General features: G+C 45.0%; 1 protein-coding gene across 3 annotated transcripts in view; it reads left to right on the top strand.

The window, feature by feature from the left end:
- NLRC5 (NLR family CARD domain containing 5) overlaps positions 1-12,835 on the top strand; it is a 66,626-nt gene that overhangs the window by 51,686 nt on the left and 2,105 nt on the right. For all 3 annotated transcript variants that reach the window (XM_083625123.1, XM_083625122.1, XM_083625124.1), the window contains 15 exons: positions 859-945; positions 1,823-1,903; positions 2,202-2,285; positions 2,700-2,783; positions 3,819-3,902; positions 4,385-4,465; positions 6,077-6,160; positions 6,630-6,713; positions 7,122-7,205; positions 7,370-7,453; positions 8,066-8,149; positions 8,404-8,487; positions 9,009-9,095; positions 9,979-10,062; positions 11,234-11,317. In XM_083625123.1, the coding sequence (XP_083481249.1) occupies positions 859-945; positions 1,823-1,903; positions 2,202-2,285; positions 2,700-2,783; positions 3,819-3,902; positions 4,385-4,465; positions 6,077-6,160; positions 6,630-6,713; positions 7,122-7,205; positions 7,370-7,453; positions 8,066-8,149; positions 8,404-8,487; positions 9,009-9,095; positions 9,979-10,062; positions 11,234-11,317 (1,260 nt within the window). The remainder of the gene's footprint in view (positions 1-858; positions 946-1,822; positions 1,904-2,201; positions 2,286-2,699; positions 2,784-3,818; positions 3,903-4,384; positions 4,466-6,076; positions 6,161-6,629; positions 6,714-7,121; positions 7,206-7,369; positions 7,454-8,065; positions 8,150-8,403; positions 8,488-9,008; positions 9,096-9,978; positions 10,063-11,233; positions 11,318-12,835) is intronic.

Genomic DNA, 12,835 nt, shown 5'->3' with positions numbered 1-12,835 from the left:
GGACACCAGAAGAACCTGCTGGATCAGGCCAAGGGCCCATCTGGTCCAGCATCTTGTTCTCACAGTGACCAACCAGGAAGTCCATGAATGGAAGCCTGAGCGCAACAGCATTCTGCCCACCTGGTATTTAGAACCACTACTGCCTTTGGCAGGGAGACGGAATGTAGCTGTAGTGGTTGGTAGCCATTGATAGCTTTTTTTCCTTCCATGGATTTCTCTAATCCACTTTTAAAGCCACCAAGCTGGTGGGTGTCATTGCATCTTGTGTTTCTCTGGGTCTTGGAGACCTAACTCAAATCTTAGCTGGGGGCCAAATTCCACATTATGGGTGGGGATGAAGCACCCACCAAAACCCGATAGCTTTTGCCTTTCTCCACATCTATTGTCACATCTGTGACTAAACTTCCCAGTACTTACCTGGGAATAAGAATGGTCAGGCCAATCTCTTTCCAGCCTTCAACGTTCACATTATTTTTGTATGAATATTTCCCACAAAACACACACTTTTATATGCATTTTAACCTAATTATGCCATTTTATATGCATTGTTGTACATTTTGGGGGCCAATAACTATATTGCAAAATTCAGAAAATGGAAGGAAAGCTGTTTTGGGTCCATTTATTAGTCTGGGTAGTGCAAACCTAGTTGGTTTTGCTTCTAAATGCATATAAAACAAAACCCTCTGGCATCCCTGCTTGGGAATAAGCCCCACCAAACTCACCAGGATTCACTTCTGAGTGAGTGTACATAGAACTTTGCACTGTATTTAAACAAAAAACAAGCAAACAAAACCAGGTGAGGCCTCACATGGGCCAATCTTCTAACAAAGCAACATATGTGTGTCCTTTGCATCGCAGCATCGAAGAGCCTTGGGTGAAAGATGAAAGCATCATTATCCTTCTGAAGTTGGCTGCCGAAGTCCAGGGAAACATCACAGCCATCACGTAATTAGTTCCTCTGTGTGCCTGCCTTCTTGAGTTGTTCTTTTAGGAATAAAATACATGGCTGGCAGAAAAAGATGGTGAACAAATTCTGTGAAAGCCTTAAAGGGAGATAATTTTCTCCCTAAGAACATGTTTCTGTATTTCAACAGAGCTGGCCATGGATCTCAGAGCAAAGTCTGGATCAGGGATGGGGAACATGTGGCTCCCCAGATCTGGCTGGACTCTTAACACCCAGCATCCCTGAGCACTGACCATGTTGACTGAGGCTGATGGGAGCTGTGGTCCAAAACAGGTTAGGCTGAGGTGGGAAACTTGTCGGCTGGGGCTGACGAGAGTCCACCAAATCTGGAGGGTCCTCAGGCTCCCTGTTACTTTGCTAGGTGCAGCCACTGTGGCATACGCTCCTCTGTGGTTGTGGTTGTGCTGGCTGGGCTCTATAGTTCAAAACCTCTGGAGATGCCTGGCTGTCCTATGGGAAATGAATCCAGATCAGAAGGCCACAAAGTGTGTTGAAAAGATCTCCCTGGAGAAGATGGAGCTGGGTCATACCTCTTGTCTTACCTCTGTCTTTGCCAGTGATTCCTGGATTTCAGGGGGTTGCACTAGATGGCCCTGGGAGCCCCTTCCAACTATACAGTTCTATGATTCCTTGCATTCAAGCCCACACAATGCAAAGATGTCAGAGGGAGGGGCAACCTAGGTATCCAACACTGGAGGTGGGGTGAAAGGCCCCATTCCACTTTCTCCACACATTTCCACTTTCTTCTGCCCTACCCACAAGTAAAGCACTTTGTTCTTCAGTTTCTGTTGGGCAGCCTCTACGAGGCAGGGCAAACTTGTTTCAGCTTTCTTGATTTTTCCTTCCATTTTTGGCTAGGCTAAGGAGAGACCAGGCCCTCTTCATAGTGGAACAGGAATTTCCTCGTCAGGAGGAGAAAGTGGAGTCCGTGGTCAGCCGGTGAGGAAGTCATTGTTCTTTGGCTGGTGTGATGATTGCTCATTGTACTATACCATGATCCCAGTGCTCATGACATAGTCAAACTTTCGTTCATTCCAATGCACTAAAGTGGCCAAGTGACTACAAAGAAACCCTACATGAAGGTGGCAGTGGTGGAAATCAATTTTCAGCTTAATTTGAAAATCTTCCACTCAGGGGCCCTCCCATTTTCCACACCCTATGTCCGTGCACAGGCAACATCTGCTTAAGCTGCCCTTCTGTGTTCTCTTTGTGTGTTGTGTGTGTGTGAGGCCTGCAGGTTGCATCAGTGTGAACTGGAAGCCAAAGGAGTCTGCTTTCTACCGAAGCTCATTGAGAAATGTAGACAACTCTGGGCGTTAAAGTGAGTGTGTGGAGGGGAGAGGGTGTCTCTCCCACAGTGGGGTTTGTTTGCTTTTTGTTTTGATCACAGAGAGCTGCTTGCTGTGCTGCTGGCTGCAGCCAGACTTGAAATCGCCAGACATTGGACGTCTCCATGGGGTCTCTCTAGGGATGGGTGGCATGGGAGGGTGTGAGGCATGGCCTTGCCTTAGCACTTAACCCCTCACAGGAGAGCTTTAAAGGGGTGACGAAATGAGGCTATTTTGATGTTGTATGCCTTCCCTTTATATGGCTTCCCACTTTAAAAATATTGTTCTACATAGGCCCCCAGTGACACATGCCTTTATGTAACAAGGCTGCCTTATTGATATATAGCTTTCTGCTTTCCCCAGCGACTACTTGTGAATGTATCACACCTGTCCTTTTGTCATTACAGCTGGTCTCAGGTACAGTTCACTGATGCCGAAGCAGAAACCATCTCTGACACACTGCCACATTTTCCATCACTGAAGAAACTTGGGTAGGTATGGATCGCTGCATGCTCTGGATTGTGTACCTGTTGTGTGTCTCTGAGTGGCACCTTCCAGGATTTGAACCTCTCTAGCGTCACACACATCTCCTCTTTATTGTGAAATGGTTTCATTTTCCATGCTGGGCTTCTCATACACAACTCTCTTCTGTGATCCAGAAACTCTTGAATACAGGTTTTTAGAGTTAAATACCAGTAGTGTAATTTTTGCAAAGTCTCTCCAGCTTGGCAATTTAAAACGGGTGGAGTTATGTATTATCCTGACTTTAAAACTATCATGTAGGCACTAAATAATATATTTAAACAGAAACCAATTTATGAAAAATGGTTCAGTGTCTCTAAGGGAGGGGAATGACACAAATCCAAAACGGTGGGTGGAATTTACTATGCACATGCTAACCTTTGCAGCATATCTTAAAGTTTAGCAGATTTATCAGCACCCTCATCAAACTACGTTTCCCAATATTCTTTTGGTGAAGCCATGATAGTTAAACTGATATAAAACTGGTTTAATCCAGACTCAGAGAATGAATGAGTTTCTAATAGTATATAGGAGGGGGCTTGGAACTTACGACTCACAAGCATGGGGGAGAGAAATCTGTTCAGTTTGTATTTTAATGTAAACCAGTCAAAATTGTACTTCTTGAACCATAATGTGAACCAAAACACAGCTCTCCAATTTGTGCAGGGGTTGCATTCCTGGCACCTGCACATGCCAACAGAGCATGCATAAGCCCACCCTGCCCCACCCCTGTTCCGCCCTCTTCCAGGTCGAAAGTGACCCATGCATTGGCGGCTGCACGTCAGTTGGACGTGCACAAAATGGTCACTGCCTGTGCTCTGCATTAAGATTGAGTGTTTATGTTTGTTTATGCCATGGCCTCTTGACATTTTATAGCCACATGGTGACATCTTACATTTATGTCTCATTTGCTATCCTGTGGTTGCAAATGACTGGGCCAGGTTACATTCAGTGGACAGAAAGCTGCTGACTACCCTAAACCTGCAATGGTTTTGAATTTCCAGGTTAACCTGTTGCAGTTTCCTTCCCCCCGGAATGGAGCACCTGGCTGAAGCATTGCATCAGTGCCACACGATTGAAGACATTGAGTAAGTTTGATATCCGGTATGTGAGTGACTGTGATGGGCATCCCTTTTTACCCCTGGGTAAAATAAATCACAGGGCTTCTGAAAACTGTCTCTGAAAAGACAGCAGCAGAGGGGTCAACAAGCAGGCTAACAACCGACACCCATAAAATGAAGGTACAAAATCAGTTTTGATAACACCTGGGCAACCACGGAAATCTTAACCTGATACCAAAAAGATGGCAGTGTCAGTGTCAGATGCATCTCCTTAAAGAAACCATGCCAAAGTCAGAGCATCACCATAGCAAAGGCCCTCACCTTGGTGCCTAAACTAACCTGCCCCTGCTTCTAAAGGGGCTTGGAGAATGGCCTCTACAGAAGCCATTGACCCACCAGAAGACCGGTATCTGGGCCCTAGGCTCTTATTGCATTACTTCGGGTTGCCATTTCCTCTCCCTCCTGCACAGTTAGCTGCAAACTGAATATGGAAATCTGCTCCTTTCTAGCTTTTCCAAAAGTGAACTTGGCATGGATGTCAGTGCTCTGATGAACGCTCTGGAGGGAAAACTTCACCTGAAGAGCATAAAGTAAGTGGCCTTTCAGTTGGCCTTCGGTTAGGACTAGAAGTGATGAGTAATGCGATCCTGTATTCTCTGGGGATCTGAAGCTCTTCCCAGACCCAGCCACCTTCAGTAGTTTTGCATAGCTGGAGTGGGGTCTTGAACTCTGGTTGAAGGATAGAGAGGGGTGTGTGTATAACTAGCCTGTTCTACCAAGGTAAAATGGCTTTGCCTACTTTTGCCTATAGCTCAGCCCACCAGTTGCACATGGCTCTCAGAAGGCTGCCCAGGTGGGACTGTGGGACATTCTCCACTTCATTGGGGTATCCTACTTGCATGTGAGTTACAGTGCGGCATAATGCCACGTGGATAGAGAAAAGCTTTTCTCCCTCTCTTATAACACCTGGAACTCATGGACATTCAGTGAAGCTGAATATTGGAAGAATCAGGCCAGATAAAAGAAAGTCCTTCTTCACACAGTAGAGAGTTAAATTATGGAACTCACTCCCGCAGGATGGCCACCAACCTTGATGACTTTACAAGAGGATTAGACAAATTCAGGGAGGAGAGGGCTGTCCATGGCTACTAACCATGATGGCTATACTCTGCCTGCATGGTTGGAGGCAGTAATGCTTCTGAAGATCAGTTGCTGGGAACCATGGGAAAGGAGAGTGCTCTCGTGCTCAAATCCTGCTTCCCGGTTTCCCAGAGGCACCTGTTCTGCCACTGTGGAATATGTGGGCCATTGGCCTGATCCAGCAGGCTCGTCTTATATTCTTAATGTTCATGGAGTAAAAGGTCCAGGCATAAACTGGAATAGAAGGCAAGTTCTGGACCTTGAACAAAGACCAGGGTGTAGATTCAGGACCACGGACAGTGGTCCAGCAGGTGAGGCAGAAAATCTCACAGCAGTGCTTTGGAGCAACTTTATAGCCTGGGGTGGGTAGTCAAGATGGAATCTCTGCCCTCTGAGTGCTGCACCTGGCCAGTTAAAGAGCCAGTACTCCTTTTCTGCTGCCAATGGATTTTTCTTGGCATTGAGGATCCAAGGATCTGACTGACTGTAGCCACAAGAGCTGCTGCCAGAGGGTCCAGAAGTCACCTTAGATGTGGGTCCTTGCAGGACCTCTGCTCAGGATGCCTAGAGACTCTTGGGCTGGGGCTTTGTTTAGGAGTTTATATTGCAGTCAAGATTTAACTGTGGATATGCTCGGTTTTTGCTGCTGGTGGTATTATGCTTTTGCATTTTTATTAGGAATTACGTGGAGGTTCTTTTATTGTATGCTTATTGAGATGTTTTCATTTCTTGTTTGTAACTTCTAGAGTTTTTGTAATAATGTAAGTTTTTTGAGCATGGTTTGACTATGAAAAGGTGGCATACAAATAAATAATTTGCATCATTTGTATCAACAGGGACTGGCCACAAAGGCTATGTTCCACCTCCATAGTCGGATGCAATATCAGTTGCTGGGAACTTTAGGTGGGCAGAGTTCTGTTGCACTTCTGTCCTGCTTGTGGGCCTTGCAGAGGTACCTGGCTGGCCACTGGGAGAACCAGATGCTGAACTAGACGGGCCATTGGGCTGATTCAGGGGGCTGTTCTAATGTTCTGACAATGATATTCTTATTTACTTCTTAGCCTTGGCTCTCTGAATCTCAGCGATGCAGATATCCTCAATCTGACCTCCAGACTCTCAGCAATGCCTTTCCTGAAAAGACTCATGTAAGTATGTCTATGGGTAGAGGTTTGATGCAACAACAAAAGATATTTATTTTGTTCAGACCTGCCAGTTTCAGTGGCTGGCAATATGCAAGAGAACTTTAATTTGCCCAGGCCAAGGAATCGGGTAGCGTCTTACCTGAAGTTGGAGCGAGTGCTGGGCCAGAATCCATCGTCCAATTTTTCAAAAGTTTTCTTCCCCTGTGAAATGGGCTTCTGTTTACCGGCCTCATTCTTAGGGTGCTTTAGAATTTATTTAGATTAAAAAATAATAATTTTGGAAGGCATGGGGTTGGGCTAAGGAATGAACACAGAAGAAATTGATGTGGATAGGACATTGATGTGCACCCGTCCATTCCCGCTGGGAAGGCCACTGTTACCCAGCATAAAACAAGCGTTCTGAGAAGCTTTCGCCTTCTGGGACCATTCAGAATAATTGACTCATGTTTCATATTTTATGACTGTTTTCCAGTTTGAATAAAAACCGTCTTGGTGGTGAGTCCTGTTCACACCTTGCACAAGTTTTGAAGAATGCCATTCACATGGAAAAAATTGAGTAAGTTCATGCTTTCCGCTCATGTCTGCCACTTTAACACATCCCCTCCCAACATCTAGCTTCATTGTCAGAATTAATAACAAAAGGAGAACATGTCTTAATTAATTTTCTCTCTTTTTTCCAAAGCAGTGGGTGGTAGAGGGGCACTGGGATTACCTAGGCAGCTGCTAAGAGGCAAGGGGGTGGCAATGGGGCACTGGAGGTGTAAGTGACTATCCGATGTTGAAAAGCAGGTATCACTAGATCAAGTTACTCAGCTTTGTTGCATTAGCTATACTAAATAGATTTAATTGGGTTTTGAAACAGTGAAATGTTCTCTGAAGCTCGACATACATGAGCCAGAACACAATGTCATGAACACGGCGGATGTTTTCTTTAATCTTATGAGTTGTCGGGTTTCTTTCAAAGTTTGAGCCACAACAAGATTGATGATGCTGGCATAAAAGAAATCGCTATGGCCATTCCAGAAATGCAGAGCGTGAAGCAAATTGAGTGAGTTTCTTGTGTCTGTATCAACCCAGTGAGGGACTACAGATTGTAGTCTGGGTGGAGGAGGAATTCCTGGTCCTCTGCCCACCCCACTAAATCCAGCTATCACAGATTAGCTACAGTTCTGTGATATGAAGCAGCTTCCTCTGTTGTTGTTCCTCTTTCAGCCTGTCTAGCAACAGCATTGGCTCTGCCGGTGGACAGTGTTTCGTGGAGGCTCTGAAGCACAGCGAGAACCTGGAGATGCTCAAGTAAGCTCATACCTTCTCCTGGGGTTTTCATCAATTCCCTTTCAAAATAACCAGGTTCCTCAGAAAAGCGTTTCCCCGGGCTGTTCATATGGGGGGCTGGCTGTTGAAGAATCCACGCCCACACCCCTGAATATTCTGTGAAATGGCACGTTCCTTTCTCCTACGAATGCAGCTGGTGCCAGCTCCAGGTTTGTGGGATGGATTTGGGCAAGGAGCCCTCAGTGGGCTCCCTCCTCCTCCCCCCACCCATCCCCAGCTCATGTGTGCTGTCTTCCTCTGGACCAGAGTGCCTGAACCCCAGCGATGGTGCGCAGAAGAGCCTGCAGGACCAGGAACTGCAATATCAAAATGTTTCCTCGGTCTGATAATCCTCAATTTAATAACCTGATAATGCTGATATTATTTAATTGGACTTGGGGTGTTTTTTTTTAACCCATGTGCAACTGTTACTCATTCTACCTGGCTATTTTATTGTTCAGTTTCAGTTTTTCAACTTTTAATTTTAATATCATTGTTCATTGTTATCATTGTTCTCTCTGTTTCATATACATTATACAACTATTTTTTTTTAAATGTTTTCTCAGTAATGTTTCACATTGCACTTCCTTTCAGACTATCTGGGAACAATATTGGAAACGAGACGCTGGAAAAACTGGCTCTGGTTCTGCCCAACTTGCACAGCCTGAAGGTCCTTCAGTAAGTATCCTGGTTCAGGATGGACAGATCGGTCCAATTTTCACCTGTGTCAGAGTTTGGGGAGTTTTTTCCTGCCTTCCCTCATTTGGTCTGCTCCATCCAGGATGTTCTCCACACTCATCATTCAGCAAATGTACAACCTGTGAGCCTGTGTACACAAATAGCTGAGCTGTACAAATCAACATGTGTTCACCCTTTTTGCACAAACGCTAGGCAAGGGCCCTCTCCACTTAACCATCCTCTTCTTTCCTCAGCCTGGCATCCTGTGGCTTTGACTCGGAGGGCATGGTTTGTTTGGCCAGAGTCCTCTTCCATTGTCCACAAATAGAGGAGATCAGGTGAGTGCAGCTCGTAGGGAAGGAAATGAAAACAGGAAGGAGAAACCAGTAACACATGGGCTCTTGACATGGAATCATTGAACTATAGAATTGGAAGGGATTCCCAAGAATCGTCTAGTCCAACCCTCCTCCAATGCAGGACTCAGAGCTAAAGGATCCCTGACAGATGGCTGTCCAACATCTGTTTTAAAAACTTCCAACGATGGAGAGCCCACTACCTTCCAAGGGAGTCCACTCCACTGTCAAACAGCTCTTACCATCACAAAACATGTCCTAATTTTTGGTTGGGATCTCCTTCTTTGTCGTTTGACTCCATTGGTTCTGATCCTGCCCTCCAAAGCAGCAGAAAACAAGCTTGCTTTGTGTCCCATGTGACATGTTTTGGAAGTCATCTGCCAGTCAAAAAGCAATTGTGAATGTTATCCTCCAAGTATTATGTTCTTAAAACAAACAGCATGATTTTAAAATAAAAATAATAAAATAGTTCATTCTGATCACCTTTCCTGTTTTTTACCTTGCAGTTTGTCCGAAAACAGCATTGGGCCCAAGGGTGCCATGGCACTCGCAGAACACCTGCCACAGCCCTCCTCACAACTCAGGAAGATTGAGTAGGTCCACACCTGTTTTCATTTGGCTTAAAACTAACTAAGTCATCTTCATCGTGTTTGTGTGTGTGTGTGTGTGTAAGCTTTTTGTACACTATAGTTTTGTGAGTCTTTGGCTGAAAAGCAACAGATAAATAAGCTGACTTCATATCAGGTTAGGCCATTTATCCATCTAGCCGAGTAGTATATATTCTAAGAAGCCCCTCATCCAAGCCTTTTAATTGGAGATCCTGCCAGGGATTGAACCAGAGACCAGGGATTGAACCAGAGTGTCCCGTTTCCTATCCAGGTTTCAAATCCATCTTTAATATGTCCTGTTTTTTCTTTCTTTCTAAATCTTTATTGACTTTTGTTGCCGAGTATACAAAAAATAAAATATAAAAACCAATCAGAACACTCATACCAAGCCAAATCAAAATGTAGACTGGGCGTCTCCCCACAAACTCTGGCATTACAACAAAAGGAAGAGAGCTGGACATCATTTTAGAGACTCAAAATAAAAATTAGTAGCACTGTCAAAGTTTAATGTGCTGTTTTTGCCTCGGCGTTTATAGTTTTCAGGCCGGCAGCCAACAATGCTTGGGGATCGTATCCAGCCGCATAGATTTCTGAGAGGCAGGTGGATCACAAAAGTTATGAGAGGGCACCATCAAAAGTACTTTTCAGTTTGACTCCCCTCAAAGATCTGGTCCCCCCTCCCCTGTTAACAAAGTTCATGAATACAAACTGAGGAGCAAAGCTGATCTGTTTTAAAATAATAAGGGTGGACCCTAAGAGAAGTTTTCCCCTCTCACAAATCTGCTCTTTTGAGCATTTCACTTGGGAAAGCCACAACTCTAAAATTAGTGTGGGAACTGGTTTCCATTTTGCAATGTGTTCTTTCTAGACTGAAGGTCTGCGGCCTCATCGACTGCACTTCTAAGAGTCTCATCCTTGGTGTCAGCCAGTGCCCCCTTCTGGAAGAGATTATGTGAGTACTAGGGGCTGCTGCCCCTGCTTCCTCCACTTACAAGCCACTCCTGCCCTCCAATCCCTTTTCCAGCCCTCTTCCCCCCACACCTGGCCAAGCCCTCCTCCCTTTGCACCTCACCCTGTTTGCCTATCCCCTCCCAGGTTGTCCCAAGCTCCTCTTCATTCCTTGCAGCTTGCCACAACCACCCCCTTTTTAAAAGAGGGGGGAGGTGCTTCAGATAATGGTTTTCTGAAGTGCCTCCCCCTTTGTTAAATCTCCCTGCAGCCACATTAAAAAGATATTTAGCATCTCCCCTCTTCCATCTCAGCTCACGTGGGCCATCTGCCACAGTGTCGTTATACTGGAGTTGTTGTGGCCACCTATCTGCAACCATGCAAACTGCAGTGTGACAACACCTTACATTTTTTTGTATATAGAAAGATAAATAGACTTGTGGCTGTGGCTCGTGGCCCAGAGCTAATCTGCCCATTGCTGACATGGATGCTCCTTTCCATGTTCAGTAGCATCTAGATCAGGCGTGAAGAACCCCAGGCCATGCCTGAATTAAACCCAAACAGATCCACCTCCAGACGACTTCATTCACTGCTTCTCTTTGTGCCCTCTAATTGCCTAATTGATATTCACCAGGAATATCACAAAGAAAACATTTGTTTGACAGTCTTGCCAAAACAATAAGAGAATTTATTAAACAAACATGCTTGATTCAGCCCTTGTCTAGGGAAGAAAATATTCAACCAAATGATTAAAATTACATGTTTCAATTTAGAAATGGATCAGAAATTGATAGGAGGCACGGGCAGAGCAGTGGCTCATGCAGAGACAAACAGGCAGCTACCTATGTGGGTAGATTATTCTCCTATGCTTTGGGAGTGGTAGAATGATCTGGCCACACCCAATTCAGACACATGGCAGAATGACCCACTTCTAGCAGGAGCTGACTGAAAGAAGGCAAGATCAGAGCAGTGAATCATGCAGAGAAGCAGCAGGCAACTCTGTGATTCGGTGGACTCACAGAGAGCCGGTGTTTACTTTATTTCTCTTGCAGTATGCTCATGTGCTGCTGCAGCATCTTCTGTGTTCTTGATCTTCAGGTCCCCACTGACTCAAGCACCTATTGAATTCATTCCTAGTTAGGTTTTCAGCCATTAATCATTTTCCCCATCTTTAGCCTGTCCTGGAACAAACTTGGTGATGAAAGTGCTTTGGAGCTGGCCAAGGTTCTCCCTCGGATGGCAAAGTTGAAAGTACTGGAGTGAGTACAAGGAATCATCAACCCAGAGTCCTTCACCAAAAACCAATTAGAGCCTAGCTGAGCTTTCTTTTTTTTTGGGGGGGGGTGTTGATAGTGGGATGAAAATTTAGGAGGGGAGATTTTCCCAGGGGGCAGGAAGAAAATATTGGGTGTGGCAGCAGTTTCCAGGAGAGCAGCAGTATTCTTTTTTCTTTCTTTTGAAAAGCTTTTCTTTAACTCAGTTGCTCTGCTCTTACCTGCCAGAGGCAGAACAGCACATGCAAGAAATCTTTTAGCATAGCAGTAAATAATCTCTGGAACTCCCTGCCCCTTGATAGTTCTTGACATTTGCTGGAAATGTTTTTGTATGTGCAGGTCTATCCAGATGTGTTCTTTTATTATGTGCATTTGTTTTTAAAATTCGTGGATTTTATCTACATTCTGATCATTTTTATTGCCTGCCATTTGAAATACTTTTATTGCTTTTTATTTTTAAAAATTGAATATTTTCTGTAAACCACTCAGAGATTCTTTCAATTGAACAGTATATAAATATTGCTAAATAAGGAAATAAATGGTGTCCAATCCTCCACCACTTAGTGCCTAAGCACATTCCAGATACTTTGATACCTAAGGCACAACCCCCCCACCCCCTAAAAAAAACTTGTCCTCTTCCCTGGCAGTAAAAATACAACAATAATAAATGAAACAACTCACACTTGGCTGCCTTTTCATGACACCCCAAATCTACTTCCTGGTGCAGCTGCCTCACTCCGCCCTATGAGAGTGACCTGCTGTTTTCCTGGTAAGCTGAGAATGAGCTTTATTAACCACCAACCCCCAAATTTGGGATCCTCTCCTCTCCAAACTGGTGTCAAAGTTTTGTACTCATTTTGTGCCATTTTGCACTGCAAACCCTCCATTTTGTAACCTCGAGTGATCGATACTTACAAATCTAACATGTTGGATTTTGGGGTATTACCAGGGTTCATAGTTAACACTCAAAAATCCAACATTGTCAGATTCATAAAGCTCTGAGAATGGGCACCTGGTTGACCTGAGTGCTGGACCAGATGGACTTTTGGCCTGATCCTGCTACAGGCCTCTTCCTATGGAGGAGGAGGAAAGAGAAAGAGCACCCTTTTGGTCCTGAAAGATGGGGATGCGTCTTGAGGTATATGCTTTGTATAGGACAATGGCTTGAATGTTTTTTCCAAGCCAATTGCTGGAGATGGAGAGAGTGAGCACGTGTGGGGTTCTGAGGGGGTGGCACACCCACTTTGATCACACCCACTTTGGTCTCGGCCATCCCAGGAATTGGCCAAGAGTAAGGATGGTTAACCTGTGGCGCTCAGGATGTTGTTGGATTCCAGCTCCCACCGTCCCTGACCGCTGGGAATGCTGGCGGAGTCTAACAATGTCTGGAGAGCCAAAGGTTCCCCATATCTGGCTAAGAAGGGATACAGGCATTGGACCCAGAGGGGTTCTCCATCCCTGCCCTTAAGCAACACGAAATAATTTCTGACTTTTTTGCTCTGT

The sequence above is a fragment of the Podarcis filfolensis genome (assembly GCF_964270895.1).
Source record: "Podarcis filfolensis genome assembly, chromosome: 8".
Lineage (NCBI taxonomy): Eukaryota > Metazoa > Chordata > Lepidosauria > Squamata > Lacertidae > Podarcis > Podarcis filfolensis.
Note: the sequence above shows the minus strand (reverse complement) of the source record. Positions and strands in the feature narration are given on the sequence as shown.